Source organism: Macaca fascicularis, chromosome 1 (genome assembly GCF_037993035.2).
Source record: "Macaca fascicularis isolate 582-1 chromosome 1, T2T-MFA8v1.1".
In the NCBI taxonomy this organism is placed as follows: domain Eukaryota; kingdom Metazoa; phylum Chordata; class Mammalia; order Primates; family Cercopithecidae; genus Macaca; species Macaca fascicularis.
Genome location: NC_088375.1, coordinates 114699839 through 114715393, shown reverse-complemented (window position 1 = coordinate 114715393; position 15555 = coordinate 114699839). Strand labels below are relative to the sequence as shown.

At 45.5% G+C, this 15555-nt stretch overlaps 1 protein-coding gene across 2 annotated transcripts in view; it reads left to right on the top strand.

Moving 5' to 3' along the window:
* Nucleotides 1-6077: 6077 nt before the first annotated feature.
* Nucleotides 6078-15555, top strand: part of PHGDH (phosphoglycerate dehydrogenase) — a 30289-nt gene continuing 20811 nt past the window's right edge. Inside the window, exons 1-2 of one of the 2 annotated variants that reach the window (XM_005542145.4) lie at nucleotides 6078-6298; nucleotides 15254-15405. In XM_005542145.4, coding sequence (XP_005542202.3) covers nucleotides 6161-6298; nucleotides 15254-15405 — 290 coding nt within the window. In that variant the 5' untranslated portion in view covers nucleotides 6078-6160. Of the gene's footprint in view, nucleotides 6299-9867; nucleotides 10084-15253; nucleotides 15406-15555 lie in introns of those variants that run through there. The other variant, XM_005542147.4, reaches the window with a different exon arrangement.

Genomic DNA, 15555 nt, shown 5'->3' with positions numbered 1-15555 from the left:
GACTGTTTCTTTGTTTCCGTGTTCTTGTCTTCCGGACATGTTCTTAACCTTGGCAAAATAATCTTCCAAATTGATTGAGAACTGTCTCAGATACTTTTTGGTTTACATATTATTAGGCCTACTTTGCACTTGTTACCATGCCTAAACCATATAACATATGGAATTCCAATAAAAGGTTCATGGGATCCTAGGAGGCCCATGAGCAGGTTTCAGGAGGTATATGTATCCTCAAAACTGAGTGCACAGCTTAGAAGGTGAGAAGGTTTGTAGCTTTCATTAGATTCCTGTTGGATTCAGTGACCGTAACAGGTTTGGAGGCACAATAGTTGAAGGGAAGAACTTCAACTTGAGATATCAGAGGAAAGCTCTCTGATTATGAGACTTCCAAGGCAACAGCTCAGGCTTCATCCTCAGATCAATAAATTTAAGAATGTGATCCTATCAGAGCCCTTCGTGTTGAGCAGAGTTTCAGACTAACTCACATGAGATTCGTATACAAACCAAAAAAGCCACCATGTTCAGTGGTGTGAGGGTGGAGCTTGCCCATCTAGTGACCATGCTACTAGTTCCCCTTTCCCGTACTGGCTGGCTGGGGTACCTGAGCAGCATTTCCCTGCAGACAGGGAGCCCTTAAACCATCTTGTCGCTCTGCCTGTTTTCTCCTTTTGCCACAAGACTTGAAGACAACGGGAACTGGTGGGAAACAGATCACCCAGCAGCTCTTTACTGGCATCAGAATATCTGGAAAACAAGATAACCACTCAGAAGCGTGGCAAAGAAAGGGAGTTGTAGAATCAGAAGGCATGTTTTTGTACATCTGATGAATTCCCTCTGTACCACATCGAAGTACAACTCACTAATGACCACAGGACCCCTGTCTGCCACACGCACGATCTTCCTCTTTCTCTCGGAACAGTTCTCAGTAAAAGCCAAGACTTTTGTTGGCTCATTTTTGTTGAATATGCTAACTAGCCCTTTCTATTAGTATATTCTTTCCACAGAAAAATTATAATTCATTATGTTACAGGGTTTTTTTTTTTAAATGTTCAATTATATTTTGATGAGCAGTCTCTTTTGATCTGGTGTCTCCTCAATCCCTTTTCCTGCATCTGCCTTCTCTCAGGATAGGTGACTTTCTTGGATGGTTAACTTCCTTCACGATTCATTGATTCTTAGTTTTCACTATCAGAGAGTTGCCTTTTCAAGTTATAGGTGTGCCTTATCCTGTCCCTTCATGTGCCCCACAAGGGAATCACCTCCCTGCTCACCATCATCATCATTGTCATTGTGATAACGAAAACACTGTGAAATGTAGCTTCTGTGTTAATGTAGAGTGCTCTTTAAAAAACTTAGTATTAGTCCCCTCCTTAAAACTAACGCATCAATTGTTTCTTGTCTACTCAGAATTAAATCTAAACTTCTTAACCATGGTAGAGTAGTCACTGTTGGTGTTCCTAGCTTGTCCTCCAATCCCCATTTCCTTTCTTTCAGCTCAGCACCCTGAATTTTCCTCTGGGGACCCACTTTTCTTACAATTTTAGTGTATACTCCAGATAGAATGAATTCTTTCCTCAGATCTGAAATGGTTGCTTTATTCAGGACTGACAAATCGCATATCCATCCTCCTGGGCACTGTGACTAATCCAAGGACAGATATGTGGCCCAGGGGAGTCTGATGAGGATAAGGTCTGGACATTTTGTGGCAATTATTAGAAAACCAGTGCAATCTTTTAGGATTGCTAAACTGCTAGACTAATATGGCTGAATTTTATGTTCTTTACTAACTTGTGACATTCTTGCCACATTTTGCCTTTCTGGAAATGAAGCAAGCCAGAGGAAAACAGACAGGTGAGAGAGACGTGGATTGCCAATGACACTATCTGGGCATGTTTTTGTCCACGCTTGATCTTTTTGCACACCTGAGCCAATACATTCTCTTTTTTCCTTGAACCAGTTTACATTGGGTTTCTGATACTAGCATCTCCCGAAGTCCAGTGGTGTGGCCCCTGCTGATGTCTCCCACCTCGTCTTCTGCCACGTTCCCCCATGTTCTCTATATCATTGCTGTTCTGACTTCTGTCAGTTCCTAGAAAAATCCATGTACTTTCCTACCCAAGGGACTTTGTTCTTATTGTTCTCTTTCCTCTAAACGGTCTTCACTGGCTGTCTTCACCTTCAGATCTCTGCCTAAGCGTTACCTTCTCCGAGGCTTTTCTGTCACAGACTACACACATAGCACATACATGCTCACACACTAGACTGCAAGTTCCCTCTGGGCAGGGACTACACGTGACTTGTTCAGCATTGTTATTCCAGTGCCTGGCACATAGTAAGTACTACAGAAATATTTGGGCAGGCTTCTGGAATGTGCCACACTTGTTCTGCTTTTCCTTCTGCTTAGAATTCTTTTTCTTTAATTCTTTGCATAGCCGGTTTCTTCTTATTTCAGTCTCAACCCAAGCTCCACCTTTTCAGGAAGGCCTTTCCTGATCATAAAGTCTATGATTCCACTCCCCGATCCTGTCTCTCACATCATCTGGTTTTACATTATTCATTATATATGCCCTGAGATTATCCAGTTCAATTTTTTTGTTTATTTATTTATTTTCTATCCTCAAACACAATGTAAGCTCCATGAGAGCAGAGACGGTCTTAATCAAAGCTTCATTTCCAACCCCCTCAGCAGTGCCTGATACATTACGGTTTCAATAAATATACACTGATTGAGTGAATGAGTGAAGGAAAGTCAAGCACTAAAGATTACACTCACTTGCATGCTTTGCCTTATTTAATCCCTACCAAAGCCTTATGAAGGAAGCACTATCATACTACTAATTCCATATTACAGAGGAGAAAACTAAGTCTTAGAGGGGCAGTGTAATTTGCCCAAAATCACATTGTTCATAACTTGAGAAGCTGAATTCAAATCAAGATATGCCTGCTTTGTGAATGACAGCTCATTTTCTACATCTTAAAATATCTGTTTTATTTCTCACGCTTTGAGTTTGGATACCATAGCTGGTCTCCAAGTAGAAAAACAGAGTTCCTACTCTCCTCCCCCTTAACCCCATTAACTTTATCCTCAGAGTTACAGGCACAGCAGCTGGACAGCTTGCAACCTTAGGTAGGGGTAGGTCCTGCCTTGACAGATTCACTACACACAAGGAAGCAGGAGCGTGTACATTATCTTAGGCTTCCAGCTTCGAAAGAGAGAGCCAAAAGGGGCTGGCCTGGGCACGCACTAGGAACTTTTCCCCAAACTTCACTAATCAGGATGGTTTTCTCTTCCCAAGGGGTTGGGGCCAGAGGAAGGGACGGAAGGAGGGGTCTGAGGAGAAGGGCAGAACTGTTTTCCTAATACTTCCAAGTGGGCCAAAGTTCCTGTTTTATGGATGGATGCAATAACACAGGGAGAGGGAGAAATTTCCCCAACTCCAACCCTCAATTAGCGAAGAAAAACCCTTAGTTTGCAATTGATGTTGGAGATCCTGGGATGTAGTGGTGAGGGATATATCTGTATTGGCAGTATCAGGTCTCAGCCTGGCCAGCAACACAATTAATGATATCGCTTCTAAAAATCACTCGGTACCTCTGTACTAACTTTGGAGTCAAGTTTAAACTCTTCCTCAGGGCAAGGCCCTTCGTGAGCAACCCCTAGCCCCTCTGCAGTCTCACCTCCTGGTGTCCCACTGACATCCCCCATCAGCCATGGTAGAGAAGACATGAACATGTTGCAACTCCTCACAACTCTAAGCCTTTGGAAATGTCATTTCTTCTCCTCCTGGCTAATTCATATTCAGCTCTCAAGATTAGGCAGTTAACCATGAGCAGCTTCGAGGCAGGTTATGTTTTACCAATCTCTGTATCCTTGAGCCTCTCAAAGTAGCTGCCTTGAATGAGTTTCAGAAGGTTAGCTGAAAGGCAACCTTGCTTGGAAATCTTCCTGGCCCCTCAGGAGGTGGTTCTCCTCCTTGCTCCCAAAGCACTCCAGCACACCTCTATTTATAATTCTTCAACTATACCTTTTAAATTTTATTATTATTATTTTTTAGAGACAGGTCTCACTCTGTTGCCCAGGTTGGAGAGCAGTGGCACAATCATGGCTCACTGCAGCCTTGAACTCCTGGGCTCAAGCGATCCTCCTGCCTCAGCCTCCCAAGTAGGCAGGACTATAGCAGTGTGCCACCATGCCGGGGTACTCTTCTTAAAATGTTGGGTTTTTTTTTCTTTTTGAGGAAAGGGTTTGTGTCTTATGTGTCACAGGGTCTAGCACATAGGAGGCACTGGGTAAATTAATTTTTGAATCAAACCTCTTCTGAGCCTTTGTGATGTGGAAGGCATGGTGCTAGGTACTACTGGGGGTACACAAAGTCGTGTCTCTGATCTTAAGGAAATGAGAGTCCATGGGGAACAAGACATGAAAAGTCCATAAATATATTTCTTAGGGCACTGTGAGATAACTCGAAGTTAATTCTACAGAAATTTAAAAGGAGAGAACATTTCTGACTTATGTAACAATTATCACACACCCTCCTTTTCACTTGGAAATGGACTCTTATCTGTTAATTATTTTCTTAATTGTTTAGAAGTGTCTTTTATTGTGTGTCTTGGATCTGTTTTAAAAGTAGGTGGGTCATAAATAATAAATAAAGAAAACGGGTGATCAGGCTTAGGAGGCCCTCTGGGTTGTGCATTCAGACAGTATCCAAGAAGTTTGACTTGGTGTGAAGGGGTGGGATTACATGTTAGAGATAGCAGGGTTTAGATTCTACATAGAAAGGAAGCAGGCAGTGAGCCCCAGGAGGAGATGAAGGAAAGCGGTTACAAAAATGGATGCTTCCCAAGGCCCTCCATTAAGCCTCCTGGGATAGGTCTCCTGTCTGTCCCTAGACCCCAGGGTACTGCTGGGCACTTCAAGGGAGGCAGATAATTTGAATACTCATGAGTCTTGGAATGTAGGAATAACAATTCATCTGAACAAGTAAACAAGATAGACAATTTTTCCCCCATTGGGAACATTGGGTCTAAAAATCTGATTTGTGCCTAGGGATTATCAGTATAGAATTTTCATTATTTTATTGACTTGATATCGCATAGTTATGTAGGATAAGGATCTAGCACTTGAGTTATGAATAGCTCAGGATGACACAACATACAGTGGTTAGTTGGACTGGATATGTCCATAAAGCTGAATTCTATTTCAACTGTGAGCATCTCTGATTCTGCTTCTGATTCTAGGTGACTTTAATCCCAAATTGAATTTTCTGACATTTCTGTAAAATGGGGCATGAGAGAGCACATCGGTTATGGGGTTTAAACTAAAAGCAAAGTTTGCTTCTCCAGGGCAACTGAGAAGTGCCTCCTTGGTCAATTAAACCACACTGACATCCCATTTTCCTTTTCTTCTTTTTCATAATTAGAGAGGAAGTGGAGGGAAAGGAAATAAATAACTTTAACAAAGTATGCCTAGTTTAAATGTACCGGGTCCCCGCTCTTTTTATAAACTCATAATTCTCATTGCATCACTAATTTGAAATTAATCACAGCTCCGTGGTGTCTCAGAAAGCTTCCTATTGCTTTTCACTACCTAACTTTCCACGTCTGTGTGCTTGATACTCTAGAATGTTAGGCCACCAGAAGAAAGAGGATATATTTTTTTGATAGTCGAATTCCCTTCAACGTCTAGCATAGTGCCTTGCACATTTACCCACCCAAAAAAAAAAAAAAAAAAAAAAAATGCTTCTTAAGGAATAAATGAATCCTTAGGAGGAAAAGTGAAAATGAAGGTTTTCTCTCACGATGAGAAGGTGTATTTCTCCGTTCCTTTCAGATATGCATCAGCTAGTCAGCGTAAATTGTGCTTTTTATACGCTCACCAGGTGTAGGTAAGAGCTTTGGCTGAGATGGAGAAATTCATCGCGGGAGAAATAAAGCGGGAGGGGATTTGGCAAGCTCAGAGCTGCGAGGAGGAGGCGGAGTCGCGGAGAGTTTGAGTATTTCCGTCCAATCAAAAGGAGACTGGAGGAGGAGGAGGGGGAGATGACGGGGTAGCGGGAGCTCAAGAATACTGCCCAGTTACTCTAGCTCGCCAGGCCGAACCGCAACTTCTTGACTTAGGTACTTCTACTCACAGCGGCAGATTCCGAGGCCAACTACAGCAATGGCTTTTGCAAATCTGCGGAAAGTGCTCATCAGTGACAGCCTGGACCCTTGCTGCCGGAAAATCTTGCAAGATGGAGGGCTGCAGGTGGTGGAAAAGCAGAACCTTAGCAAAGAGGAGCTGATAGCCGAGCTGCAGGTAAGGCGAGCGAGAGAAAATTGAGGTCTCCAGGGCAACCTCCACGGGAAAAGGCTGACTGCGCCCTGGCCATGGCGCCCCCCTCACGTGCCCCTGTATCAGTTAGTTCCGGGGCCTCCTGAGATTGGGGGGTAGTGGGGAACGGCAGCGGGGGGGAGGCAGAAAGCGGGAAGAACAAACGGCGGCGAGAAGCAAACTTTGCTTTTAGTTTGCAACCGCGTCTTTCACGTTGGCATGCCCCCGCTAGCATTGCGAAGTGCAGGCTGCTCCAACTGGTCCTGCAGGCTGCTCGCGGATGCCAGCGCGGCGCCCCTGTGCCTTCGCGCGCAGTTGTTCTGGCAGCCTCGGGCTGCCTCTTCCCCCCACCCCCCCAACCGCCTCCTCGCGAGGGGATCGGGAGAGGGGGGCCAAAGTGGCTTCCTTGCGGAGAACCCAGGGACTGGCGATTCTTCCCAGCCAAGTTCTGGGCGACCCCGCCGATTCCAGCCTTCCTTGGCGGTGGGGGAGTCGGGGGACGGGGGAACGCTGGCAGAGTCCCAGCCAGTCTCGTGGCTGCTGGGGCAGCTGCAGGGGAAGGCAGCCCTAGTAAAGCAGCAAACACGTACCCGCCCCTCGTCTGATGCAAGACTGCTCCCTGCTTTCGCCGCCCCTCTGCCTCCTGGGAGCCTTCGGAGGAAAGGGGGACGGGCGGGGAGCGCTGGGATCCAGATTTAGCCTCCTCCCCACCTTTGGTTTATCGCTGGTTGGGAGTGACCAGACTCGACTAGAATCCGATCCCAAACGCTCCCAGATGATTTATAGTCTTAGTAAATTTTTATCTCCGTTTGTTGTGATATATAATTAATCTACTTCAAATTTTTATCTACCGTGTTTGAAAAGGCCTGCTGCGCTTTGTGGCCTTGTTCAGGATATTTATTTTGTGAACTCTTCACTCCAGTGCCTGCACTTTCGACCTCTGTAGTCGACCCAGCTGCCCAGTCTCTACCTCACCTCATCCGGTATATTCTCCCCCACCCTCCAAATCGCGCCGCCTTCTGCCAGCCTCAGCTCTGTCCACCACCTTCAGCCATCTCCTCCTCCGAGGACCCCTTAGACTGCAGAGGCTGCTGCTTTTGCTTTAGCTGTGCCACAACCACGTGGTCCTGGAAACTGCCTGGCTCTCTTTGTCTGCCTTTGTATCTGCTGGCATGGATGCTGTCACCATGGCGTGGCACTATATCCAAGTATCCAGTCCTGCCCTGTACTCAGAAGAGTTTGGTCCCTGCCTTCAAGAAGTTTGTAGCCTGGTTAGGGAGCGTGGCTAACACGCAGGAGACAGTTGAGCAGATGACACAGAGCATAGCCCCGAATTAGACCATCCAGCTCCCTAACCTCTGCCTGCTCCCTTGCTGGAAAAGGGAGAGAAGGGGCCGATCATCATGCACCGAATTGGTGGGCAAGAGCTCAGGACCTCAGTAGGCAGACTCCTCACATCTGTCACTTCATTTCTTGTGTGAAATGGTATCAGTGGCTCTGGGGAACGACCAGGAAAGACAGTGGGGTGTCCTCCAGAACCGCCTCTGACTCTCACCTCCACCAGAGCTCCAAGTTGGGGAGAGGGTGGCAATCAAGGGCTTTCACCTCTCTAAAGGAAATTAGAAACTTGATACCCCAATGAGGGGGTGGGGATAGGGAGGGAGGAGGGCAGAATTGAGAGGAATGGGAGGCCTCTTCCATAATGAGGGGTTGTTCTACGAAGTCAGGAATCAGCTGGGTGGATGCTGGGAATCTGGTGCTGAAACTTGGAGAACATTTTAAAGGCACTGAAAACTCTTGGCAGGAGAGGAGGGGTGTTTGTTGGCGAACTTGACTGCTGGGCATTGTTGGACTGTTTGGTGGGAGGGCTCAGCTTTGCTGTCTGTCTTTGCAACACGTTTGGTTCAGAATGCCAATTAATCTCCTTGGTCAGCCCACTGAAGGGCCCTCATTTCTACACTATGCCTTTTTATTCTGCATGAAGAGGTGTCTGGCATAGTGTCTCCTGCCCTCCCCCACTGAAATCTCTTTAATGCTGAAGGAAGCTTTGGCCCCATTGCTAGAACCCGGCCTGGCCTTGGTTCCCACTGCCTTGTATTCTGGGCAGGCAGTCTCCTCTCACTCACCCCCTGGTCAGGAAGTATAATCATTCCTCCCTGCCCTTTCAGTGGTGCTTTTCAGACTTGAAGCAAGTCATAGTTCAGTTTAATGGGTCATGACTAGCATTTTAAAAAACAAAGTAGGAAATATCAGACAGCAATGCAGATAGTAAGGCCATAAGTATTTTTTCATGAATTTTGTTTCAATTATGTGTGTAGTTGTATGTGTGTGGTATGTGAGTATGAAATTACGACTTAAAAATGTGTTTCTTGGCCGGGCATGGAGGCCCACACCTGTAATCCCAATGCTTTGTGGGGGCCAAAGGAGGCAGGTCATTTGAACCGAGGAGGTTGAGATCAGACAACGTAACGTGGCAAAACCCTGTCTCTACACAAATACAAACATTAGCTAAGCAACCTGCCACAAGCCTGTAGCCTCAGCTACTGGGGAGCAGGGTGGAGGGCTGAGGCCCTGGTTGCTGTCACTCTTCCCAACCTGGTGCTTTGGTGGCAGGATCGCTTGAGCATAGGAGGCTGAGGCTGCAGTGAGCCATGATCTCGCCATGCAGTCCATCCTGGGCAACAGAACTAGACCCTGTCCTGTCCCTCCACCAAAAAAGATGTGTTTCTTACAATGAGTCTCAGTGAAAAAGTTTGGAAAACGTTGGCTTAAAATAATAAAGCATCTTGTTTGGAACTCACATCTTAAATATACCTAATATGCAGGAAAATATTTAAATAATATTACCATGTATCAATAGCTTTTAAACTTTGACTGTGGCCCACAATAAGAAATTTGTTTTATGTCATAACTTAAACACTCATACATATGTGTACACACAGACACACACAAATTTTATGAAATACTTACTCTTTTTACATATGATGCATTCTGGTATTTTCTTCTGTTTCATTAAGTAGCATTGCTGGTCAGGACCACTAAACTAAACACTGGTAATGATATTTAATTTACTAAAGCACATCCATATCTTCATATCAGAACTTTAAGAAAGATTAAGAAGGGAGTAAATCTTTCCATGCAAGATTTCTTTTCAAAGCCTCCTTAAAATAGCAAGTTCCCAGACTTTACACAAGGATTTAGTTTGCAAAAGTTAAATAACCACCAAATTAATCAGGATCACACATCTTGTGCAGAACAGGGTAGACCTGCCTCCCCTATAGCTGGGGAACATGACCTGGATAGTTTCATTGTCTTGTCCTGTGATTTACGTCGGAGGCACAGCCGTGCTAGAATTACCTCCTAGGCCAAGCTTGTCCTCTTGGGAAAGGAAGCATGTGTGAACTTGAGGAATGGGAATGGGTTCCCACTGCTGAGTTAGCAGTTTGTCTGGAACAGCCATAAATCAAGCAGTTTTCTCGTTGAACAGCAGCTAAGGACAGGGGAGTGGGAGGACCTGTAGGAAGTGTGGGAAGTGACTGTTCCAGCCACAGTGCAGACACAGAAGCCACACGCAGAGGGCAGTGAACATCAGAATTTGGTGCTGTGTAGAGAGAGACTTGCTTCCTCACCCAGGGAACGACAAAGAGGAGGAAGGATCTCTGGGCGCTGGAGAAGTTTTAATCGCAAACTGCAGAGGATGTGAGCGGATGTGTGCATTTGGTTAGGGCTGCAGTTTGCATAAGTAGAGGACAGGAGCAGGCAGCTTGGGGGTGAGTTGTGGCCTGAGGAGGGAAGGGGCCTGGGTGCAGGGGGTTTGAGGGTTCAGCAGGAGGTAGGTTGGATTCAGGCTGTCTGTGAATATGTGCTGATTGAATGAGTGGATAGAGTGGGTAGTTGAGGTTGTAAGAGGCCTTGGGAGCTCATTAACTCTGACTGGTGTGGGATATCTGGTTCTAATGTGGGACCAAGGTCTCCTGAGTGACAGTTTCTGCCCTTGGGACAGGTGAGACCTGATGCTCATCTGTAGGAGTCTGACTGGGGACTCTTAGATTCCCTGGCACCAAAGAAAGCTGGTTTGAGGGAAAAGTCCAGAGACTACAGCGTAAATCTTCACAAGGGAGATCCACCCAGAGAGGCTGTGCTCATGAAAGGAAAAATAGTGCTGTTTCTGTGCTTGTTCAGGGGCTACAAGAGCGGGTGGACTTTGAGGAGTCTGCATGCTCTCCAGCTAGTGTTGTCTGTGGGGAGTAGGTTTGCAAGGTTTGAGGAGCATTGTGGCAGCTTTGGAGAGAGCATTGAAGAAGGCTGGACCCTTAAGGCCCAACGGAATGATTGGGTAGAGCCTCTGGAGCAGGACTGGGCCTGAGATGTGGGCTCCAGAACTTGATGCTAAAGAGACAAAGATGATAAGATAGATGACTCTGGGTGGTCCCTTCTCCTCTTGCTCCATGCCTGCTTCTTGTCAGTTGCACTTTGACTTTTGGTCCTGGCTCACCACTTGAAAGGAGGTTGTGTTTCCTCAGTGTGTTACCAATTATCTAAGGTGTCATTGCTGGCTGCAAAGAAATGCCCATTAAGAATGTGCATACCCACTCACTGTCCAGTTGCCCTCCAAAAAGGCCGTGCAGTGTACACTCCTGTTTCCCTCCATGCTCACCAATGTCGAATATTATTCATTTTCTTTTTGCCAAAATGATGCCCGAAAATATCACATTTAAAAATTTATATTACCTTGATATCTAGTGTTGAGGAATCTGTAAACTAGTGAAACGAGTGACCACTTTGTAGTTCTTCTGTGCATTGCCTATTTATATATTTACCTATTTTTTTATTGTGTTCTTTATCCTTTAAAAAAGTTGATTTGTGGCGCATGCCTATAATCCTAACTACCCGGGAGGCTGAGGCAGGAGAATCGCTTGAACTTGGGAGGTGGAGGTTGCAGTGAGCCGACATCGCACCATTGCACTCCAGCCTGGGCAATAAGAGCGAAACTCTGTCTCAAAAAAAAAAAAAAGAAGAAGAAGAAGAAGTTGATTTGTAGGAATTCCTTCACTTTTGGCAATGAATCCTTGTTCTGTTACATATGGTGAAAGGCGTTTTCTCCGCGTATCAGGACCACTACTTGCCTTTGTTTATGGGATCTTTTTCCATGCAGAAGTTTAAAATTTGAATGTAACTGAATTTGTCAATATTTTCTTCCAGTGTTTCTGGGATTTGTGCCTTGTTTATGAAAGGTTTTCCCAATCCCAGTCATAAAAATATCCCCTGACATTTTCTTCTAATGCTTGTATTTTAAAAAATTCTTTAATTCATCTGGATTTTTAAAAATCTGAAGTGAGGTAGCCATCTATTATTTTTCTTCCTGAATTTTCATAACACTATTTCTTGTTTAGTTCTTCCTTTCCCCATCACTTTGAGTTCTACTTTTTATTTTCTAAATTCTCACATATTCTGTCTAGTGTCTGTTTAGTTCTGTTGACTGATTTGTCAATTTCTGAACATGTTTTTCCTGCTTTTTTTCAACTTCTTTTAATAAGATTTTTGAAAATCCTTGAGCACTCTTGGAAATAGAACTTATGCTTCCTTATCGCAGTCAAAGGAAGGGATTTCTGAGCGGCGATATTCAGGCATGTGAAGTGTTAAAGTTATTTGGGAAGGAGGGTGAAGGTGTGAGGATGGGGGACTGATGAGGGTGATTTCTATGGGCCTCTCGTCACTGAATTCATTTATTCAATGGAAGTGTATAAAACACTTCATTGTGAAGTACCAACTGTGAGCTTGCCTACAGGCCACAGGCAACTTGCTCTTCTCGACAGAGGCATTTGTGCCTATTTCTGTTATCCCTCGGTAGGCAGGCTAGCTGGGAGGAGCAGGTCACCAGAAGATCCAGGGACCTTTGTTAGGGAGCTTCCGCCATCTTGGAGAAGCCACATGATTTCTGGCAGTGTCTCTCCTGGTTTAGGTGTCTCAATGCTGTTTTTGGAAGGTAGTTGGAACTTGGACTTTGGTACTCAACAGATTTGGACTTGATTCCAGCTTCTGCCATATGCTAGCTATATGACTTCAGCAAGTTCTCTAAAGTCTTTGTCAATTTGCTTGTCTGTACTATAGGGATAATTGTACCGTCTGTCCTAGGATTGTTGTGAAGCACAGTGCTGGACGTAAAGTACTTGCTCAAAAAATGGTAGCTATTGTTACTAGTAAATCTCTCCAACGGATTTTATGGTTTGGTTTTTGCACCTAACTGGCCATTGCCTTGGCTCTGGCCTTATCTTCTTGACATCTTGGCAGGTCCACCCACTCTTCTTCAGTTACAGACTCAGAGTTAGCCAGTGGCAATGACTTTCCAGTTCTTGGCTGGTTTTTGATCTGTAAGAGTGACCTTGGGCAGATTACCTCTCAAAGCCTCTGTTTCTTCATCTGGAAAGTGGGGATAATTATACCCCTTCTCCTTGGAGTTGTGGAGAGAATAATGTAAAGCAACTGGTGTAATGCCTGGTACCCAGCAGGGGCTCGATAAATGGTTTATGTGCTGGTGAGGCTGGTACTATGGATATATGGTATAGAGTAGATAAAGTTTTAATACAAAATCCCTGCATTAGGCATAGACAATATAACTAAGGAGACCAAACTGCAGGTCTAAGAGAGGACAACTGATATGAAACATATTATATTGGTGATCACAACAAAAATGGCGGGGTGTAGGGGCAGTGACAGTTAGTTCAGGGTCGTTGGCAAATGTTTCCTGAAAGATAACTTTATTGTGCCTTGAAAAGTCAGTAAAGTGTGTCCAGGCAGGGAAATCCTTTTCTTTGGAGCCTGTGTGGTGGACCTGAATGTGAAAAAGATGTCAGTATCCCGTTTTCTGCCTGGCTTGGCTGATACTTAACTAGGCTGCTATCGGGGGAAATCAGAGTACCTCCAGGTGCTCACCTGGTGTTGGCCTCAGCATTGGGGCAGTCAGCACTGAGGTGGCTTCTGTTTGCTTCCTCTAAGCCCTGGGTGCCCGTGTGACTTGTATAAACCTAGGTCATCATCAGTTTAGCATAATGCCAGATACATACATGGCAGGCATCCAATAAAATGAAGAAAGAGAAGTACAGAGGAGGGGAAGGGGAAGTGGGCGGGCTTAACTCTGTTGGGCTTCAGTGTTTCTGCTGTACAGTGGGGTTGGACCAGATGCTGGGGAACATTTCTTCGAATCTCCCACTCTGAGGTTCTACTTCAGAACCTCAGACATAAAAGGGCTTGGAGTGTCTTCCAGGCAGCCTGCATGTTTCTCTCTGCTGGTAGGCATAGCCCCCAAGCAGTGAGGATACGCGATGCATAAACACCTCGGAGGAATCGTTCTACTATGGCCCTTGAACAATTATTCCGGTATTTAGAAGCTCTTAAGGCTTAAATATTCTATGCAGCGACCTAAGCATCATTCCTCTTCTCTTCTCAGTGGAGATAAAATTACCCACTGCTCTCCTTACATTTACTGTGTCCATATTTGCTCCTGTGCTCTAGGCTTCTGCACGACAAACACAATGTGGGCCCTTACCCTAGGAGCCAACTTCTCATGGCCTTTCCCTGTCTCCAGAATCCATGCAGTGGGAATGAAGGGAAAAGAAGGTTTTCATGGGATCCAGCTGAGAGCTCTATGGGGAAAATGGATCTGAGGAGCCATTTCTTTTATTTTACAGATAGAGAGTAGGGGTATAGAAGGAGGTGAATTACCACAGTGAGCCACTCATTGTTGGCAGACTTAGGATTAGAACTCTGTTTTCCTGATTCCTAGCTTGGTGCTTTTGCAAGTACACTTGCTGCTTTCTCACCGGCCTGGGGTCTGCCACTTTGGGACAGAGTGTGGACTTGCTCACCTGCTCCGTTTCCTAGGGATTCTCCTTCTGTGTTTGAGCAAGAATATTCTTATTCTGGAAGGAACCACATACCACAGGATTCTGGGTGAACATAAGGAAGATGGTCTTGGGGATCTAACTTTGCTCACGTATGGTGGCTGTGATGAATTCAGTGTCTTATTTTTTGCATATGTATATTTTTAGTCTGATATTGCCTGAGTGTCTGAGCAAGCCTAGATGAATTTAATTGCTCTCCTTCTTCCCCTGCCCCTCTTCCTTTGGTCTCTTTTTTAGGAAATGTTTTTCTTTCAACATTTCATTTCATTCATTATTTACTCATTCAGCCAACCAACATTTATTGAGTGCCTTCCCTGTGTCAGAGACAGGGACTTACAAGGTAGAATTTGATCCCACCTCTGCCCTTCAGTAGCTCAGTGTCTAATGGAAGCAGTGATGTTCATTAAGCACGGCCAGATACTGTGCTAGGTGCTGTGCCTGTTCTCTCTTGCTTCCTCCTCACACACTTGAGGAGGCCGAAGCTGATTCATAGCTGGGAAGGCAGGGACCTTGGATATGAACCCAGGCCTGACCAATGGCAGAACCTATCAGATGTGTGCACTGATGACATTGCCTTTCTTTCTTTGGATATGTCAAAATCAGTCAGCTTATAGGAACCCCCATTTTGAGCAAGCAGTATGCAGGAATGATATGGTATACGGAGAGGCACAGGAAATGGCCCCTGACTTCCAGCATGTGTCTGATGGACATCCAGGCTACAGGCATCACGGTGCTGTCTAGAGAGATGAGCCAGGTGCCCAGAGCCCATGGGCCAACGCTGCCCTTTCCTGAGCATGCCAAACAAAGCACTTGGTGTGTTAGAGGCACAGTCTCCTCCACTCTAAGTAAAAATCAGCATGAGTCCTAGCCCACATTTCCCTAGTGAGTATACCAAAGATGTCTATGAGCTGGCAGTCATCAGTGACTTCCTAAGGTTCTGGGAATGCATCTCTTACTCAGGAGTAAGCAATGATGTGCCTGAGGTTTTAGGAGTTCTCACAGAATGACTTTCTGGACCCACATGTTTCTTCTGCTTCAGGACTGTGAAGGCCTTATTGTTCGCTCTGCCACCAAGGTGACCGCTGATGTCATCAACGCAGCTGAGAAACTCCAGGTGGTGGGCAGGGCTGGCACAGGTGTGGACAATGTGGATCTGGAGGCTGCAACAAGGAAGGGCGTCTTGGTTATGAAGTAAGTCATGGAAGCTGCGGGGGCGGGGAGCGGTGGTGAGTGAGGAGACTGACCGCACCACGGGAGAAAAAACTCACTTGAGAGAAAGCTGAGTCCATTGGAAGGGCTTCCAGGAGGATGCCTGGTCTGGAGCCTGCATGGTCAACACAC